At 41.3% G+C, this 20,714-nt stretch overlaps 1 protein-coding gene across 2 annotated transcripts; it reads left to right on the top strand.

The window, feature by feature from the left end:
• Positions 1–313: 313 nt before the first annotated feature.
• Positions 314–20,092, top strand: wdr5.S (WD repeat domain 5 S homeolog). Of its 2 annotated transcripts, none has more exons than XM_018232042.2 (14): positions 314–541; positions 2,232–2,371; positions 7,882–7,990; positions 8,093–8,166; positions 8,491–8,580; positions 9,280–9,369; positions 9,999–10,082; positions 11,617–11,672; positions 12,089–12,135; positions 12,221–12,296; positions 13,013–13,046; positions 13,392–13,466; positions 17,668–17,755; positions 18,496–19,009. In XM_018232042.2, exons 2-14 carry the CDS (start codon positions 2,291–2,293, stop codon positions 18,594–18,596), a joined length of 1,005 nt encoding a protein of 334 aa, XP_018087531.1. In that variant the 5' UTR covers positions 314–541; positions 2,232–2,290; the 3' UTR covers positions 18,597–19,009.
• Positions 20,093–20,714: the final 622 nt, after the last annotated feature.

Below are 20,714 nucleotides of genomic sequence, written 5' to 3'. Positions count from 1 at the left end.
TAAGTTATTATCTGTAAACTTAAAATGCTGGCAGCAACTTGGAATGTGTGTGTGGGGGGGCTTGTTTAAACAGAGTTCAGGAGTATTAATAGGACATTAGTATGGGAAAAGTTTAAAAAAACCTATTAGTATAACAAATAAACAAAATATGGAGTTCTTCGTTAAAAGACCTTTAACAGATACAAACAGTAGTGGTTCCCGCTTTATAACTTGATCCTATAAGCAGATTGCAAAAAGACAAAAACATCACTGCGCATGCGCTACCCGCTTTTCTTCATTTCCGCAAGCGTTCTGCATCCCTCGCTACAGTATCCGAATGCGCAGGCGCGGTGGAAAGGTGCAGCAATCAGCAGCCACGCGTGCGCACAGCGTTAGCTATAGTCCTTTCAGGTTGGGGGACGCATGCGTATTAGCGACTCCGTTTTCCCGGCCTGGCGCGTTGCCTCCTCCTCGTTCCCAGCAGTGTGAGCGGATTCAATGTACGGGCGGCGGCGGGGCGCTTGAAAGAGTTTCACCGCCTCCAGTCGCCAGTTCGGTGAGGGTAAGAGACGCGCGTGTATGCTCCATGAGGGAAACAGGAGGAGGGTCATTCTCTCAACGGCTCTGTGTGGCTTAGGCAGGCGGGCCCATCACATGGAGGCAGAGGAAGGGCTTAGCATTCAGCAACAGCTCCCACTCGGGCCCTCCTTGCAGAGCCACGCACGGGGAGTCTGTGTGAGCGCTTTCCTCCTGTCACTCACTGCATGTAACAATGATCCCCTTATATTGCCTCTCTTATACCCCCACAGTCACACACATAGTCCCCCATACTCTAATAAACCCTCTAACAGCTCCTTAAGGTACATTAACTCCCCCATAACTTTATATTCTGTTCTAGTGGTCTCCCACTTTTCTACAGGCATTCTAAGTGACCCCAATGTGATGTACAGTTATACTAATAACCCCATATCCTACAGCCACACAGAACCCCCTATACTTCTATAGTCATAGCCATTCGAAGTGCCCTTCCATGCTATACAGCCATACTGAGACCCCCCCATATCATACAGCCATACTGAGCCCCCTCCCCCCATATCATACAGCCACCCCTCTCTATACCCTTATTTTCCTTCAGAGAGGCATAAAGCCAAGGTGAACCCCCAAAACATCCTACCGAGCTCTCTCCATGCAAACAGCTGTAGTATGTATGGATGTATATTTTTATTTGTATAGCACTCCTTGAGGGCAAAGCACTGTACAGCAAAACAATAAATTAGAAGTAACAAACAATTGAAATAAAAAGTAACAATAAGTGCATCATTGAAAATACAGTTCACGTAAATATAAAATAGAATGACAATACAGATGACGTGCTCTGCGTCAAGGAGACAAAAGGCTGGAGGACCCTACCCCGTAGGGCTTACAGTCTAAATGGGAGGGTAACACAGACACATTGTGGAGGGGTATTAAAGTGCTGTAGGTTACAGTTTGTTACACTGTCAAATAAGTGCCAGTTCCCAGTTCAGGTGTTATCCAGGTGCTACCAGATGTAGTCTTTGAATTTCATTTTAAAAACATTGAAGGAGGATTCTCTTTGTAGTGAAACTCCAAACATCCTGCAGCCACTTTGAGCCCTCTCCATGCCCTTATTTACCCTCAGAAAGGTCTCCTGCCCCCAAACATCCTACAGACACACACACAGCTGTACATACCCTAACAGCCACACTAAGAGGGAACCATTAGAGCCACATTCACATGGCCTCCCCCATGTCTTTGCAGCCACCAACAGAGGACTGTCTATGCCCTTACAGTCACGCTGACAGCACTTATCGCCAGACTCCTGCTAATTCTAGTGCAACTGGACTTGCTGAGTATTTTTGAATTCAGTGATTACCCAGAAAGTCCAGTTGCACTAGATTTACTTCTACTGTATAGACCGTGACCTGGATGAACACTTTCATAGACATGTGCCACTATTGCCTTTGCACTATTCTGTAAAGGCTTCTGCCTTTCTCTCAACATGCCTCAGCCTTAAAGCAAAGGTTAATGCATGCTGGTAATTGTAGTTTCATAATATCTGGGGACCAAAGGTTAAGAAACCTGGCGCTGCAATCAAGTTGCCGTAATATAGTCATTAGGCCTAGCCGGGGACTATGAATGTTTCAGACACATAGGCTACTGATTGGCACAGTGATGTTTGTACGGGTTAAGTAAAGAGTGCTAATTATTATCTTCTCTTATTTCACATCTAGCCTGCGCAGTGGGAGTGGCCATCTGCTAACTCAAGGGGCACCATTCTAGTGCTTACACCATGGCAACAGAAGAAAAGAAACCCGAAACTGAAGCTTCTAAGACTCAATCCACCCCATCCTCGTCCAATAATCAGAGCAAGGTGGGTAACTGTGGAGCTGACAAGCTGCTTCCAGTAGGGTTTCATACTTCCTAAAGTGTGCTTGGGGTTATTTTTGTTTGAAATACAGCAGTTATTTGTCATAAATTGCACAGGAAACTTTAAAGGGGAAATACACCCATCTGTTTTACATCAGAACATTGCACTATGTTACATAAGTGATCCCCAACCAATAGCTCGTGAGCAACATGTTGCTCTCCAACCCCTTGGATGTTGCTCCCAGTGGCCTCAAAGCAGGAGTTTATTTTTGAATTCCAGGCTTGGGAGCATGTTTTGGTTGTATAAAAACCAGGTGTACTGCCAAACAGAGCCTCCATGTGGGCCGACAATCCACATGCTACCAAATGGCCAATCAAAGAACTTATTTGGCACCCCAAAAACATTTTTCATGCTTGTGTTGCTCCCCAACTCCTTTTAACTCTGAATGTTGCTCACAGGTTCAAAAATTTGGGGATCCCTGTGTTACATCATTTTTTTTTAAAGGTTTTTATTTTGCATTTTAAACAAAAAATAAGAAAAGAAAAGCAATAAAATTAACAAGAAATGATAAATAAACAATCGTACTTGACATTAGCAGAATAAGCTGGGTACAAGTGTTAACATAAAATCAGTGATTGTCGCATCACATCAGAAGGTCCAGGGCCTCAAACAAACTCGTTATATTACAACTTGCAGTTAGAGTTTAGCTGTCTGATAGCAATACTTGGGGATTAACATCCAGCCATGGGGTCCATATTTTCCCAAACTTGTCAGGAGTTCCCCGGGCATTGTAGGTCATCTTGATTAGGGGAAGGTTGGCATTTATTAGATCAATCCACTGCTGGAGTGTGGGAGCATTAGGACTCATCCATTTCATAATGACTAGTTTTTTTTGCATAAAACACTATAGAGCGTAATAATATTCTTGTTTTTTGTAAGGGCACCACTTCGTCTATTATGCCTAGTAAACAGACTTCAGGTGTACAAATTCCAGGGAGAAACAAATATTCATTGCTATATAGAGTAACCTCCCTCAAATATGATATTACCTTGGGACTGTTCCAGATTAAGTGTTGAAAATCTGCCTCTTCAGTACCACATTTTGCACATTTAGCTCCTTCTAGTCTACCCATAACCCTGAGCCTCTGGGGCGTGATGTATATTTGGTGAATGATCTTAAATTGGATAATCTTATCCCTTAAGGAGATTAGAAAGACATAAGTTATCTATAGCCTCTTCCCAATGTTCTTCATCAAGTGAGGGAAGGGTTATCAACCATTTCCTTTTGGCTTTTTCAAATGGTACAGACTGTGAGGTCTGGATTATACTATATAATTGTGATAGTAATTTATCTGGGGCTGGATCCCAAAGTCTGGCCTCCCCACGCCTTCTGCGTTGGTGAAAGCTGGTATGATTGGAATTGAGCATAGAATGCATGTCTCAATTGAAAATATCAAAACAGTTGTATGTCTTGCCGGCTAAGTTTGGTTTTTAGCTGTTCCAGGGAGGGGAAGGATCCGTCCACTAAGAGGTCTTCCAAGTGTCTGATCCCTAGAAGTGGCCAATAATGAAAATCCGCAAGTTGTACCGAGTGTGGCAGATTCTAATTTTTCCACAGAGATGTTTTCCCTGATAATTTAGGGTAGGAGGTGGCACCTTTAGGTTGTAATTTTGCCCACACTTTAATGGGAGTGGTGATTACCCCTGGCAACGATGGAAGGTCCCCCCCCCCCTGCTATACGGGGCGTTGCGTATAGCTTCCAGAGAACACATGATTGCTGCATGCAGATTTGTTAATGAGTTGCCATCCTCTGGGTTAAACCAATTATGTATATAAGATAGCTGGGACACATAATAATAATAATTTTGCAGATGAGGGAGGCCGAGCCCCCCTTATCCCTAGATGCAGTAAGTGTGAGTAATGACAGTCTAGGTGCTTTGTTGGCACATACAAATGAAAGCAATTCACTGTTTACTTTCTTGAAGAATGGGATGGTTATGTAAACCGTTGCATTCCAGAGCGGATAAAGAAACTTCGGGAGATATAGCATTTTAAAGAGGTTGACTCTACCCCATAGTGTCAGAGGGAGTTTAACCCAATGTGAGGTTGCGTTTTTAAGCTTTACCAGGATTGGTTTTAGATTCTCAGCTACAAATGTTATTGGGTGTGTACTAATTATTATGCCAAGGTAGCGGAATCTAGTCACCGGAGTTAGAGTAAGGGCCCTTTCTGCTAGGTTTGTAATTCCTAAAGGAAATAATACCGATTTAGTTTTATTGATCAGAAGGCCACTATGCCTTCCGAATCTCTCCAGTATATCTAATATGGCACGGAGTGATGGACCTGCATCTTCTAAGAAAAGTAGTACATCATCTGCATACAATGCTACCTTCTCTTCAATATTGCCCAGTGTGATTCCTTTGACTAATGGTGCCTGTCTTAACTTTGCTGCCAGTGTCTCGATTGCCAAAGCAAATAGGAGGGGTGATAAAGGGCAGCCCTGTCTGGTCCCCTTCCCTAGTGCAAAGGCTACAGATAGAGTATTATTAACTCTGACTTGAGCAGTAGGTTTTTTATACAGAAGTTTGATCCAGGCAATGAAGTTGGGACCACAACCAAATTTCTCTAGAATCTGCCACAGATTGGACCAGTTGACTGAATCAAAAGCTTTGGTTATATCCAATGATGCCACTACCCCAGTGCTTTGATACTGCCTCCTGTGTTACATCATTACAAAGATTTTTATATTTATATACAGCACACTGTTGTAGCTTTTTAAATACAACCTGTATAATAAAGGTCCACTGATGTCGGTGGTGTTTTCCAGCATTTAGCCTCTATGTACTGCACATGTCCTGTCATTTTGTTTATCTTCAGCCGTCGGCACACTGCCTGTACCCATCAGTACCCTGTCTGCTATATGCCTAGCAGATGACAGTTTGTACAGATCCACTGGTCTTTGTGTGTGTGTCCTTTTCTCTTCTTTGCACTGCTGCGTCTGACTCGTGATACAACTTCCTAATATCCATTCATTCCTCATTCTCACTGGGTTTTTAGTTCTATGTAACTGTCACTGTATCTGTCCCTTTCTCCGAACTGCTGCCTCTGACTCCTGATACAGCTTCTCAATAACCATTCATGCTCACTGGATTTCTAGTTCTGTGTAACTGTCATTGTGTCTGTCCCTTTCTCTGCACTGCTGCCTCTGACTCCTGATACAACTTTATAATATCCATTCATTCCTCATTCTTACTGGGTTTATAGTTCTGTGGAACTGCCATTGTGTCTGTCCCTTTCTCTGCACTACTGCCTCCGACTCCTGATACTTCCCAATATCCATTCATTCCTCATTCTCACTGCGATTATAGTTCTGTGTAAATGTCATTGCTTTTGACAACAGTGGGGCTCATTTATCAACACTGGGCAAATTTGCCCATGGGCAGTTACCTATAGCAACCAATCAGAGATTAGCTTTTTAAAGCCAGCTGCAAGTAGAACAATGAATGCAGCAATTTGATTGGTTGCCATGGGTTACTGCCCATGGGCAAATTTGCCCAGTGTTGATAAATGACCCCCAGTGTCTGTTTATGGTTTCTGCTCTCCAGAAAAAATGTAGCAGAAGCCAGCGGAACTACAGACCTAGAAGGGAACTGAATTCTGCTACATTGTTTCAAGAGACAGGCATAGGGAGCAGAAAGGACTGGACAGACACTGTGGTCTATACAATGAATGTATATTGGAAAATTGCTTAGAATCCCATTTTTTATTATGCAAGATTTTGCCTTAACATCTCCTTTAAATGTTGACTTTTCACATTTCATAGGTATAACTACATGTACTACTATATAATAGGGCTTTATCAAATGATTGTGATGTGCTGGAACATGGCAGTAGAATCCCACCCAGGGCAGGGGATTTTCTCTTTTGACCCCTAGCGATGTTTTATTTCCCATGCTGTATAGAAAATACTAATAACTTGAAGTCGCTATTTATGACCTCTCTGGAACACATTTAACTGAATCCTTAGAGTCACGTTGAAATTTTGGGTACTTTCCAGTGGTGTGGCTCTGTTTGTTGACATCTAAAATATAGGGGGCAGGGGGTGGTGGTGTTGCTGAATGTGACAGGCCCGCTGGCAGGTTAATGCTGCAGTTAGATTAATGCAAATACTCTGAAATGAGCAAATCTTAGTGGTAAAGACTAGGGGTTATGCAATAAAAAAGCGCTCAGTTTGCCCAGGAGAGGTAACCGATAGCAACCAATCAGCAGGCAGCATTTATTGGTTACCTGTTTAAAAACAAATACTGGTTGCCATGGGTTACTGCGTCTGGGCAAACTTAGTGCCAGACCCTTGTATATTGTTTGTCAATGTTCCTGGCACATCTTCTTAAAGTGGACCTGTCATCCAGACACAAAAATCTCTATAATAAAAGTCCTTTTCAAATTAATAAAAAATAGAAATTGGATTTCATGTTTAAAGCATTCATAGTTGTTGTAAGCTCATTTAAAAATCTCAGCTGTCAATCAAATATTGTCTGCCCCTCCTCTATGCCAGTGGCATAGAGGTGGGGCAGACAATTACTTTCACTTTCCATTCAGCACTTCCTAGATGTCACTGCTCTCCACACATTCCCCTGTTCTCTTTACCGTTTAATTGCGTAGCCAGTGCATGGGGATGGACATCAGGTCCCCCATTCTGGTGCACAAACAAGATTCTGAGATTATGCAAGGCCTTAATAAAACTGTCCACAAAATGGCTGCTTCCTGCTTGCTATAATTATGAATTCCCAGACTGAAGGAAACAAGATTCAAATAATTTATATAGTGTAATTAAAGTTGATTTTGCTTGACTAATGTAACGGGTCCCCTTTAAAGCGATAGCCACACATTCCTATAAAAATCATAGGAACGTGTCCATATCAAAGAGGTACTGCACGCCGAATAGTTTCCTCGAAAAGCCCCCCTAAAGCTGCCCCCAGCCCCGTGAACCTTCGTTAAGCCGACCCTCCCACACTGCTAATGGATCTTCTGTGTTGTTTCCGTGACGCTGGGCTGGTGGCGGAGCGATCCTTCCATAGGCTAATTACAAATGAAAACAGGACTTCAGCCTATGGCAGGATTGCTCTGCTCCCAGGCAAACGTCACTGAAACAACGCAGAAGATCCGTTTGCAGTGTCAGAGGGTGGCTTCACAAAGGTTCCCGGGCGGCTTTGAGGGGGGCTTTTAGAGAAAATTATTCGGTGCAACACCTCCTCGATATGGACACATTCCTATGATTTTTATAGGAACCTGTCGGTATTGCTTTAAAGTTGAACCACCCCTTTAATGTTGGGAGTTCTGTAGCTACCCTGGTGTTACATAGGCCCCTTGGTGTTCCAAAGGGTTGTAGGTCATTTTAAAACTAAACTCTCTGCCTTTTGTGCCCTCTGCTAGCAGCACAGAGTATGCTGACCATTCAAGCTGCAAAAAAGATTTCTAAAATCCCCATTTTTCTTTTCCTCCCCTTTCACAGCCTGCACCAGTAAAGCCAAATTACACTCTAAAGTTTACTCTAGCCGGACATACTAAGGCCGTATCATCTGTAAAATTCAGCCCGAATGGGGAGTGGCTTGCCAGTTCATGTAAGTGACTTTTCTGTTTTCTGTTCCTATTAAGAGAATGCTAGTAGTGTTTTTGTTTTGCCATAAAAAAAAAAAAGCTACAGCGTCCTTTTGTACTTTCAGCGGCCGACAAGTTAATCAAAATATGGGGGGCGTATGATGGCAAGTTTGAAAAAACCATATCTGGACACAAGTTGGTAAGAACTTATTGCTGTCATGTAGCCTGTATGCTGTTGAATACCTGTATTGTGATATATTTAAATATGGCTTTGTACATCTGTTGATGTTGCACTAGCGTCTGCTTCTTGAAACATTAAACCAAAACTGTTTTGTACCTGATTCCCCAATGCCATGAAGCAGAAGCCAATTAACGTTCTTATTTGCCAGACACGTCCCCGGGGGCCAGTCTTCATAATTTATAGACAGGCTTGGGATTTAATGTGTTTTCATTTGGCGCTGGATAAGAAATATAAACCCCTTAATCAAATCTGATTACATTAATTTTTTATTTTTTTTTGCAGGGAATATCAGATGTTGCTTGGTCATCTGACTCCAATCTCCTGGTGTCTGCCTCTGACGACAAGACTCTAAAAATCTGGGACGTAAGCTCGGTGAGGCCTGTTTGATTCACCAGCCATATAAACTTGCCATTGGGCAGAATAATTCTCTGTTCCCAAATGATGCACATTTATGCTGAATTGTCCTATCTAGTCACCACTCTTTCTGACTTCCGATGTTGCTCCATCAAGGAGTGCCTTATAAAATGGAATAAATTCCCTGTTGTTGCTGGGAGGTTCACATTACCCACTGCTTCCATAGGAGCCATCCAGAACTGACCTTGATTTCGTTATTTGAATTAACAGCAGTTTAGGGGCCCTTAGTTGCTACAGTTAACTTTTAATGTGTCCTTGAATGTCCTGTTCTTAGCAACCTTTCAATACATCTTCATTTTGTTTTGTTTATAATTTTTTGCCTTCCCCCTTCTGCTGATACCGGGGTCAGGAATGCCTGACATCCTCGGTAACCCCCTTTGTGGGAGAACGCACTGAGGTAAAGATTCTGGTCTTTATAGTTCCTCATTCAAACCATAACTTGATTGCTAAGGTAAATTTTGCCTCGCAACCAAATAGCCTCTGAAATAAACTGGAGAGCTTCTGAAAAAAACGCTAAAACCATAAAAGTTTTAAGACCTGATGCATATTGTCTCATAATATCATTGTCTACATCATAGTAGATGTTGTTTTAAAGGTGAGCTACCCCTCTATTTGGAATACAAACCATACTTTAATGTAATTTTTTTTTTTCTACAGGGAAAATGCTTGAAGACCTTAAAGGGGCACAGCAACTATGTATTCTGCTGTAACTTTAATCCGCAGTCCAATCTCATTGTGTCAGGATCAGTAAGTTAAGAATTTTTAACTTTGCTTTATGTTTTAGGGCCATTGAGCTTTATTAACATTGTGGTTTAGGATCACGTCTCATTACTTGTTTTTTCCATATTACTTAGCAGACAGACCTGTGACTGCAGCTCACCAATCACTGAATCCCAATGGTCTAGCAATCTTTTATCTGTGTTCGTTATCGCCATACTTTTGAAATCAACATAAACGGCTTGCAAACTCTTAAGTCCATACGTTATTTAATTTTGACTGCTGGTGATGCTATGGGGCGTCTTGAGTTTAGATCCCCTACTTTTTTGTACAATGGTTTCTGTTCTATTAAACTCACCTTCCAATGGGAAAAGGTTTTTAAAGGATAACTAAAGCCTGTTAAGGGATTAGTAAAGGAACAACATTCTTTATGCATAGGGCTGTCTGAAATAGAGTTGTGGTGTCTGTAAAAATCCATGCCCCTGACATTTTTATATCTTTGATACAAATGTAAACTAAGCATGAAAATATCCGTCATGTGGGAAAAGTTGATTTAGAGGGAAAAAAACATTTTCAGGATTGATTTGTCATTATGCCAGGAAATTACTTTTTTCTAATGGTTAATTTGGCATTGCATTGAGCTTGCTTTTTTTTTTCAGTTTGATGAAAGTGTAAGAATATGGGATGTGAAGACTGGGAAATGCCTGAAGACATTGCCTGCTCATTCTGACCCCGTCTCTGCTGTAAGCATATTGTATAGATACACATATGTCTGCTGCAGCCATTTTTTCTAGCATGGGAGGCTTCGGGTGTGGCTAAACTATATTGCTGGCAGCTACTGCCCTTTAGAAAATTGTGGAGGAATGGTCTATGCTCTCTTTATGTAACCAGCCATGTGGAAGACAAGAAATTGTGGAGTTTCAATACATCAGTAAAATGTAGAAAAGGGTTCTACCCAATTTAATTCTAGTATGTTATTGGGGATGAGGAACAAAAGGTAGTTGAGGAAGCATCTGTTCTTAAGCAATGTGAATGATGCATAAACACCACTGTCATTTAAAGGGGAACTATTGCGAAAATGAATATTTAATATAAGCATTAGATATTCATTGACAGTTCGATCCAATATATCTTCTGGGGGGGGGGGCTCCTTTTGCCAAGAAGATGTACTAGAGCTCACTCTTAAAATCACCAGACATCATGTCTCTCTACATGCAGGATTTATGTTATTTTGTTTGTACTGGAATCAGTTATTTGAGTGAGCTCTATTCATCTGCTAGGAAAGGAACCCCCCCTCCATAAGATATATTGAATCTAACAGTCGGTGAATATCTGACACCCAACTGCTAGACAGAATGAAGAGAAACAGATGCTAAGAGAGGGATACTGAAGATAAACGTGATTATTTCAGAAACAATGCTGAATATTTAATTGATTGTATTTAGAGAGTTTATTTGTGTGATGAAGCTTGTATTACTTTTTTCTGCAATAGCTCCCCCTTTAAGCAAGAATTTGATTGCTTTGTACTGTTCCTTTTTTAAAATAAAAAAAAAAATCTCTCAGTAGTTCCCGCCTGTGGCTGCTTTAGTATAAATTTAGAGCACCACACTCTATGCCTGTTTTTGTTCAGGATGTTCTAGAAGGGACACAAACACCAGAAGCTGTTTGGATCCCTGTCTCGATCAATATTTGCATTGAAATGTGTCGGAGTCGGACTCTTAAGAATTAAACATTTGTAAAGGTGGTAATTTCATGAATAATCCTCTGAAATTCTTTCTTGCTGTCACTATGCCTGGATAAGCTTGTAAGGTAACATGGCAGAACCTGATCTACCATGTTGAGATTTGAAGTGGTGGTAGGTGGACAGAGCTTTTTGATGGCCATGGTTCTCCCCTGGAGGGCAGAATTGTTTACAACACATGAAATGCCATATCTGTAAGAGGCAGCAGAGTAGTTAACCAGTTTACCTTACAAAGCATTCTCATATCTGCCTCTGGCCTAATGATTGGCAGCATTTTGAGCCTCACTTGGTTGGCAATACCCTGGTGATTTTTTTCATAGCTGCACTCCCCCCCCCCCCCCCATCTGCCACCCTATCTCTTCTCTTCCCTCTACTATTTTGGTTTCATTTTACAACAGACAATTGCCAGTGGGAAAACACATTCTCAAATTTCTCTTAAGCAAGGAGACAATTTTTTTTTAAATCTCTATGGAATTTAACTCAAGTTTACAATCAGCATCTGTCAAGCTTTTTCATATTTACCTCTCCTGTTCCAGGTGCATTTTAATCGTGACGGTTCCCTCATTGTATCCAGTAGTTACGATGGTTTGTGGTGAGTGACGTTTCCCATTGTTTCTCTGTTCCCCCAAATCACCATGCACATGGCTGCCTCTCTCGGTGTGAAACCACTTTACATGTTATAATACGCAATGTTGCCTTTAATAAATAGAAGCCATAAGAACACCAGCTGTTCACATGAAAGCGTAATACATAGTCATATTTATGAGGGTGGGAATAAGAAAGCCATTCACATATTTAATAGCTTGTCGTTCCAAAAGCTATAATCATTGTGATAGTGCATCTACTCTACAGATTCATTCCAAAAAGAATCATAACTATCCACTTGCCATTGGCATATCAGCCTCAACCCTATAGAGCTTGCAGTTCTTTCTATATACAACCAGAATTTTTCATATATTTTTACTATATTCTATTCTAATTGTAAAAGTTTTATTTTTTAAATCTTAGCCGAATATGGGACACAGCGTCGGGGCAATGTTTGAAAACACTCATTGGTAAGTGATTTATTTATTATATTTTTTAAGGTTTATTTTGTCCAGTTTCATAAACTCATTTTAATTCTCCATTTCTTGCTTTCAGATGACGATAATCCTCCTGTATCTTTTGTGAAGTTTTCTCCAAACGGCAAATACATTTTAGCCGCTACCCTAGACAAGTAAGTACCACGGCATGGGAAAGGTAGATAATGCAGTACCAATGCAGAAAGAATAACAGCTGAATGATTTACTGGGAAATGCCAGTGGTTCAAGCAATAGACACGTTTGCTCCACTGCTAAACACACGCTTGTTTGCTTTGCACAAATATTGCACCATAATTATAGTTCTATGGGTGATTTCATATTGGGTTTATGACCATTTTCCCTTCTGTCCAAAGCAGACCAATGTTCAGAACAGCAGGCAGTGAAGAGTAGCTGTAGCTCATTTTATTCTCTATGAACTGACCGACATGCTGTATTGGCAGGAGAAAGGCACCAATTGTACATCAATATTATTCACGATTGGCAGGCCATCATACACATACCAATAATCAAAGGTTCAGTATTATTGTTGTGTAAGGTCAACCTAACTGTCCTGAACACTTCCGATGGAGACTAAGGGCCTCTCTTTAATATAGGGGGTTCTTACCTTTTGGGTTTTTGTTTTTAATATGTTTTTTTTAATTGCCTTATGTGGTATACCGGACTACTTTGGTATACACTATCCAGATTTCATCCAGTTCTTTTCCAAGTGATTAAACTCTTAGACAAATGTTGGACTATGGCAAATTGATGTTTTATCAGATTATCACAATTAAAGGGGAACTATACAACTCTTCCTCTCATTGCTCTTGTTCATATTACAATCCTAATAATGCCTGTTTTGTCTTTGCAGTACACTTAAACTGTGGGATTACAGCAAAGGGAAGGTAAGTGTCTAGGAAGGAATTCCCCTGCACTTTGGTTGCCCCCCTGAATAATTATCCATTGTATACTACACTCATGGTTTAGCTTGAGCTAACGGTCACCATTCTAAAATTAGCCTTAGCTGAAGGTTTGTTCTGTAACTGTTTAATTTTAGCCACATCAAGCTTAGCTTGTTTTGGTCCAGTCTGTTCCTTTACTGGGTTCATTTTCACTGGAGAAAGCAGGCTATTGCCTTTTAATGATAGATCCTCTTACAAGGGCATATAATCAGGCTGTATTTTTTTAACTAGCGATAACTTGTGATTGTTATACCTCAGTGCCCATGATTTTGCTGTTTTCTCTTTCAGTGTTTGAAAACATACACGTGCCACAAGAATGAGAAGTACTGCATATTTGCTAACTTTTCTGTGACAGGCGGCAAGGTATGTATTAATGCGTGCGTGGTGATAGAGTATATATACAGTTGTGTTCAGAATAATAGTAGTCTGACATGTCTAACCTGGTCAATCACACTTTTTGGTAGAAATTCTATTTCTACATGGCAAATAATGTACTAGTAGTTGTAGTCGAGTAATCGGAAACCTACAGACTCAACAGTCATGCCATGCTGCTGATTCTGTGTCACTGAATCATTCATTGAGGCTTGTTCCAAAAAAATGTGGTCCAAGTAATAGCAGTGGTCCAAGTAATAGCAGTGGTCAAAGTAATAGCAGTGGTCCAAGTAATAGCAGTGGTCCAAGTAATAGCAGTGGTCCAAGTAATAGCAGTGTGGAGTTCAATTAATGAGCTAATTCATTCTGTTAAAAAACAGGAGTCAATTCCGACCCTTATTTAAGGAAGGAGCAAATGTTGTGCTGCAACAAAAGTTGATTGGAAAGGGGAACACATATAAAGAAGTGCAGAAAATGAAGTGCTGCTCAGCTAAAATGATCTCAAATGCTTTAAAATGAAAACAAAACCTGAAAGATGGTGTTTGTGGGGCAAAAGCAAGAAATGCAGAAGAACTGTGGAACAGGTTGTTGGAAGTGGGTGGATTCCATACAACACAATGTGCAGCAGAGACACACTGCTTATACAACTCAATTTTAGTCCCCTCATTCAAAGGAAAGCATCAGCTTGAAACATGTTTTCACTTGATACAGTCAATCAGTTGGGAAAGAAGGAGGGACTGCTGCCTAATATTCCCTTTATTTCACTTTCTCGAAAGGAATAACACAAATGTTATGTTTCTTCGTGTTTTGATTTGGAAGAGAATGTGTAGTGTTCCCAATGCATTTGCCTGGATGGAAATAAAAACTATTATAAGGATTTTGAGATTTATTTACTTTTTCTTCAGGTCTGCTTGAGGGGCATAGGGTCAGTGACTATAGCTGGTACCCCTAGAGGCAGGACACAACAATAAAAGAACTCTTCTTCCACTGCCTATACCCCCAGCAGGCAATCTCCGATCAGTTTGTGTTGTGTCCTCAGGAGGACAGGACATATTTTTTCTTATGTTATTATTTGGTCAGTTGATCTGATACCAGGGGATTGCTCATGACCTCTACACTGAGTAGAGGATCCCCATAGTCATCCCCAAGCGTGGGACTCGGGGTCTTGTGGGTCCTGCATGCACAGACTATCCAGCCTGACTGAAATCTCCGTTCGATTGCGGGAGGAGAGGGGGCTGGCCGGAATACAGAGAAGAGCGGTCCATACCACAGGTGTGTGCCGCTACGCTCTTCTGTCCTCCCTGGGAGATACACCTTCGACGGGGCATGAATCTTTTTGATTTTGGTGCCTTTCTGCACATAGACCTGCTCCTCAGAATGTCTCCTGAACCTGACCAAGTCCTCACTGACACCCAGCCAATACATGGTCTTTCTCGGCATGCAGTTCAACACACAGATACAGAGGAGAAACCACTACACACAGCCAAGTTTTGCATGAAAGTTCTGGGGGTCATGGTCTCCACAATAGAAGCGGTACCATTCACCCAATTTCACCTCAGAGAGCTCCAGTGGAACATCCTTGCGACCTGGAAATGGAAATCCCTACTTGAAGAGATCCAACTAACTTGCAAGATGATAGCATCCCTCCTCTGGTGACTGCAGACCACCCACCTTACAGGCAGGCTGCTAGGAGAACCCCATTGGTGCATCCTCACGACAGACGTGAGTCTGTTCGGCTGGGGAGCAGTTCTCGAGGGTCGCTCAGCACAGGGAAAATGGACCCCAGACAAAAAAAAGCTACCGATCAGCCTGCTTGTGATCCGAGCAATCCGGCTAGGTCTGTTTCATTGGCTGCAAGATCTGACTGGTCGTGAAGATTCAGTCAGACAATTTCACAGCGGTGGCTTACATCAACCACCAATGGGGCACAAGAATCAGAGGTGTGCTAAACAAAATCAAGCTCAAAAATTGGGCTTAGCCTAAATTGGGAAGCAGATTCTAAGACCTCCTCAACCTGTTGGTGGCAAAACCCTGGACCTTGCCTCTGCTTCTGGACCTTCTAATTCAAGGCGCAATCCAACACCCAAACCCAGCAAACCTCAACTTGACAGCATGGCTCTTGAGACTCAGATCCTGACACAGAAGGTTCTCTAAGGCTGTGGCACATACAATGTGCGCCACCTGCAAACCTGTTTCAGCGAAAGCTTATCATAGAGTCTGGTCCACATACCACCAGTGGTGCACCCGACACAAAGCAAGATTCAAGGTGCTCTCTAACATTCTAGAAGTCCTGCAAGAGGGCCTGTCCATGGGTCTGTCCCTAGGTTCACTCAAGTCACAAGTCTCTAGTCTCGGTGCTATCTGTCCTTTTTCAGAAACGCCTGGCACTCCTGTCTGCACAGAGTTCATGACATTCGTAAGACAGACTCACTATTGGTCATTCCCTCGGGGCCATACCAGGGTGCTGGCTACCACATCTATCATTCTTGCTGGATCAAGCAAGCGATTCAGAAAGCCTACGTTGCACAGGGACAGGCTCCACCACTCAGACTCACCTCCCACTCCACCAGGGGGATGAGTACATCCTGTGCGTTCAGAAACCAAGCATCAGCAGAGCAGCTGTGCAATTCAGCTACGTGGACCTCTGTCCACTCCTTTTCTAAATTCTACCATTTCAACACCTTTGCGGATTCTGACACTCGTTTTGACAGAAAGGTGCTTTAAGCCGCAGTGCTTACTTCCACATAGAACTCATTCTCCCACCTCCCCCTTTTTCAGGGATAGCTTTGGTACATCCCCACTCTCCCTGTGTCCACCAAGCAGACCTGGAGAAAAGGAGATTTTGTGTACTCACCGTTAAATATCTTTCTTCAGTCGCTTGGGGGACACAGGGCTTCACTGGCTTTCCGTCCGACATGATACGGTTGTTACATTAGTGTTGATATGTTATATAATTCATTGATATGTTATAAACTCAAGTTGTTACAATTCCTGTTGACTTTTTATGAGCTCTGCCTGCTGGGGGTATAGCCAGCGGAGGAGGAGCTAGTTCTTTTATTGTTGTCAGGGCCGCGCTGCTCAGGCGTCCAAGGCAAGCCTGCGTACACTGTGCCGGCGTAGACCGAGTGCGCATGCGCAAGGCGACACTCGTGTGCACATGCGCAAGAAAGATGTGGTTTTTCGTCTTCTTGCGCTCCTGCCCATGTGTGAATTGCTGCGCATGCGCGAATTGGTGCGAGCATGCATTCGCGCGCATGCGCAGCAGCGCAAGAAGATGGAACAAACACAGAGAGTCAGGCACTGGTCTGGGGGTAGGCAACAGAGGAGGTACGTGCTTAGCGCCCCCCCAGCTTTGCACCCTAGACACGTGCTTACTCTGCCTACCCCTAGTTCCGGCCCTGATTGTTGTGTCCTGCCTCCTAGTGCTGCCAGCTATACCCACTGTCCCTGTGTGAACCCAAGCGACTGAAGAGAGAGAGATTTAAAGGTGAGTACACAAAATCTCCTTTTTTTTTTTTTTTATTTTAAACACACTGCTATTATTCTGAACACAACTGAACATCTCCTGTATTTAGATGTGTTGTCATCACTGGTTCATCATTCGGTGGTACAGCTTCTCTACCCCAGCAGATACTAAGGATAGTATAACAAGCATCTCTTTTGTCGTCCCCCCTAATCCATGGTAAAAAGTGCTGCTGCTGAGAGGCCAAATAATAGTTTAGTCAGAATCTTCGTGTGATAATTCTTTCTTGGGTATATATAGTGGGGGATTTGTAAATATATACAGTAGCTGCAGCAGGAAGACTATTTAACAAATGGTCCTTCTGCCTGGCGGTGTTAAGGGGCAGAGACCTCCATCCTTTCATTTAACTAGTAAATTTAGTGCGTATAGGGTCCACATTGGCTCTCCAGTATTGGCTTGGTATTTCTTGGTAAGTACTGAAAGTTGGCAACTCACTGAAGATGCTGATGACATTTGGAAACGAGTGGTTGCAGCATCCAGAGGAAATATGTGGGATTTTTCTCAATTTATAAGCAGACCGGACAATTTCCTAAACGTATCTACAGTTTTGAGGACCGTTGCTAGTGAATCTGCCGGGTAACATATCGGCGTTTAATGCTATTTTTTCATCTACGTCACCAAACCCACTATCTGCTCATCAGCCCTAATGAGAACATTTTCTTTTTACAGTGGATCGTGTCTGGCTCTGAAGATAACTTGGTTTATATATGGAACCTACAGACTAAGGAGGTGGTGCAGAAATTACAGGGACACACGGGTAAGTATCTATAGAATAACCTCTATTGCTCGACTTAATACAAAGAAAGTTTTATTACAAAAAATCCAACGTTTTGAGCACAAGGGTATAAAGCGCATCAGGGAAAAACAAAGCCATGGACAGAGGCAGGGGGTTAAATTGTTTATTACAGCTGCATAGGGTCCCCTCCTCAGTGGCCGGGGGGTTATGTTACAAAAAGGAAAGCCTGTATTCTCCCTATCCTATGGATTATTCTGAATGTTACGGGACGACTTATGTTTTTTTTGTAGCTGTATTACATAATATAGTGCGTATTTGAAGGCGTTTGAGTTTGATGCAATAGGTTTTTTTTTTTGTTTTTTTTTTATTTGTGGTTTTTAAATGATCTAGCTTTTTATTCAGCAGCCTAGTTGCTAGGATTCTAAGTTATCCCATCAACCACGCATTCATTTGAAAGACTGAAATTTGAATAGGAGATTGTCCAAATAGAAAGACGAGTAATAAAAATAGAAATAACAATACAATTGTGGCCTTATGGAGCATGTTTTTTCAGATGGGGTCAGTGACCCCCATTTCAAAGCTGGAAAGTCAGAAGAAGAAGAAGGCAATATAATAAGGCAAACTATAAAAAAAAAAAAATAATGAAGACCAATTTAAATATTACTTAGAATTGGCCATACTATAACATACTCAAAGTTAACTGAAAGGTGAACCACCCCTAGATTTGACCTTGTTGTGCCTTATTTTCATTTAAATTTCAGACGTGGTGATTTCAACAGCCTGCCACCCAACAGAAAACATAATCGCCTCGGCAGCACTAGAAAATGACAAGACCATCAAATTGTGGAAAAGCGACTGCTAAAAGAATTTCAAGTCCCGATGTGCAGACTGTACCGGCAGAGGGGAACAAACCTCATACAGGACCCCAATAATCCGGGGAAATTTAAAGGAGACTCAAACATACACTTCCCCCCCCCTCCTTTTTTTTTTTTTTGTTTTGTTTTTTTTTTTTTTGCTGGAGGAAAAATTGTATATTTAATGGAATTTGATGTGTAACATCAGAAGAAATTTTTTTTTGGGGGGAGAAATCAAATTTTTAGCAATTTTCATTGTCTGGCTGATTAAATGTGCGGTCATGTTGCATGCACCTAGAGGCAGAACAAAAACTGTCCCAGTCCATTCAGTTCATTTTCTCTCAAGACCACTGCCACTTGAATTTTCCTTTTTTTTTGGTAATTTAAAAATATAATTAGAACCTACTACCTTAAAGGGGTTGTTCACCTTTAAATGAACTGTTAGTATGATGTAGAGTGATATTCGGAGACAATTTGCAATTGGTTTTCATTGTTTTTGAGTTATTTTGCTTTTTATTCAGCAGCTCTGGTTGCTAGGACCCAAATTACCCTAGCAACTATGCATTGATTTGTACAAGAGACTGGAATATGATTAGGAGAGTCCTGAATAGAAAGATGAGTAATAAAAAGTAAAAATACATTTGTATTTGTTTTTAGATACACTCAGATATATTTAAAAGTTGGAAAGAGTCAGACGAAGAAAGCAAAGAATTCAAAAACTATAAAAAGGAAAAAATGAAGACCAATTGAAAAGTTGCTTAAATTAGGTCATTCTAGAACATACTTAAAGTTAACTTAAAGGTGAACCCCCCCCCCCTTAATACAGTAATACTGGCATACTTTATGTCTATTTCTGGGTGCAGTGTTGGTCACCAGAACCTTCAGGCTTTAAAGAGTACGTAAACCTAAAAATGAAATTTTGCTTAGTGAAAAAAGTATTATTTTTTTTTAAATTATGTAAAATTTTATAGTTTGGGTTTACCTATATGTTCACCTCCTTTTTCTTCCAGCCTGTTTTTTTCTTTTTGAGACCAAATAAGCCACCTGCCGTTGCAAATTGTTAATTTTCATTTTGCGGAAAGGGGACACACTGACCCCTTCTGTGTTTTTACTGTTGTATAGATGTTTTTTATTTTTTTCCTTGCAAGGGTTTTTATTATGTTCTCTTCTTCCCGACCCCATTGCAGTTGACCAGTTCACACCATTTGGATTGTATTTAACCCATTACTTAGGAACTCTTTGGATAAAGTGTCATTCTTTACTGCCGTCGTTTTTTGGGGGGGGGGAGGAACTGGCACGAGCAGTTTTGACATTTTCAAACCCATTGTAAAATTTCAATGTTAAAAGAAGCTTTTTTTTGTATTTTGAAAAATCATAGTATTGTATTGCTTACGCCTCGTGTCTGTATTTACTTCAGCATTTTTTATATATATATATTTTTCACTTTTTATTTTTATTTTGGGGACATCGTAATACCGAACCATAATAAAAAGGTGGATTCTTATTGTGTAGCCCTGCTAAATGCCCAGCAGTGAATAGTGCATGGCCATATAGTCAAACAGCATCGCCCTCATTGTTTTCTCTATTTCCATCGTTTGAAGAATTTTTGGTAAAAGAAAAAAAAAATTGTTCACCTTTAACTTGTAGTATGATGCAGTGAGCGATAGTCAGACAATTTGCAGTTGATTTTAATTTTTTTTTTATTTGTGGTTTGAGTTATTTTAGCTTTTTATGCAGCAGCTCTCCAGTTTGCAATTTTAGCCATCTGGTTGCTAGGGTCCAAATGCCCCCTAGCAACCATTCACTGATTTGAATAAGAGACTGGAATATGAATAGGAGAGGGTCTTTATAAAAAGATGGGGAATAAAATGTGTCAACAATAATAGGATTTATATACCTACCAGTAAAACCAGTGGGGTTAAGCTCCGTCCACCGGAGGCAGGACACTTTGTTGGATAAATAAAAACTTTCCTATTCACCTCAGTTGGTACTAAGTAACTGGACACAGAGAGAGAGAGAACAGAAACACTATTTCAACATAACATATACTGTATACAGAGGGTGGGAAGTCCTGTGTCCCCCTGTCGGAAAAATGGATTTCCTGGTAGGTATATAAATCCTATTTT

The sequence above is a fragment of the Xenopus laevis genome, chromosome 8S (assembly GCF_017654675.1).
Source record: "Xenopus laevis strain J_2021 chromosome 8S, Xenopus_laevis_v10.1, whole genome shotgun sequence".
Classification (NCBI taxonomy): domain Eukaryota; kingdom Metazoa; phylum Chordata; class Amphibia; order Anura; family Pipidae; genus Xenopus; species Xenopus laevis.
Note: the sequence above shows the minus strand (reverse complement) of the source record. Positions and strands in the feature narration are given on the sequence as shown.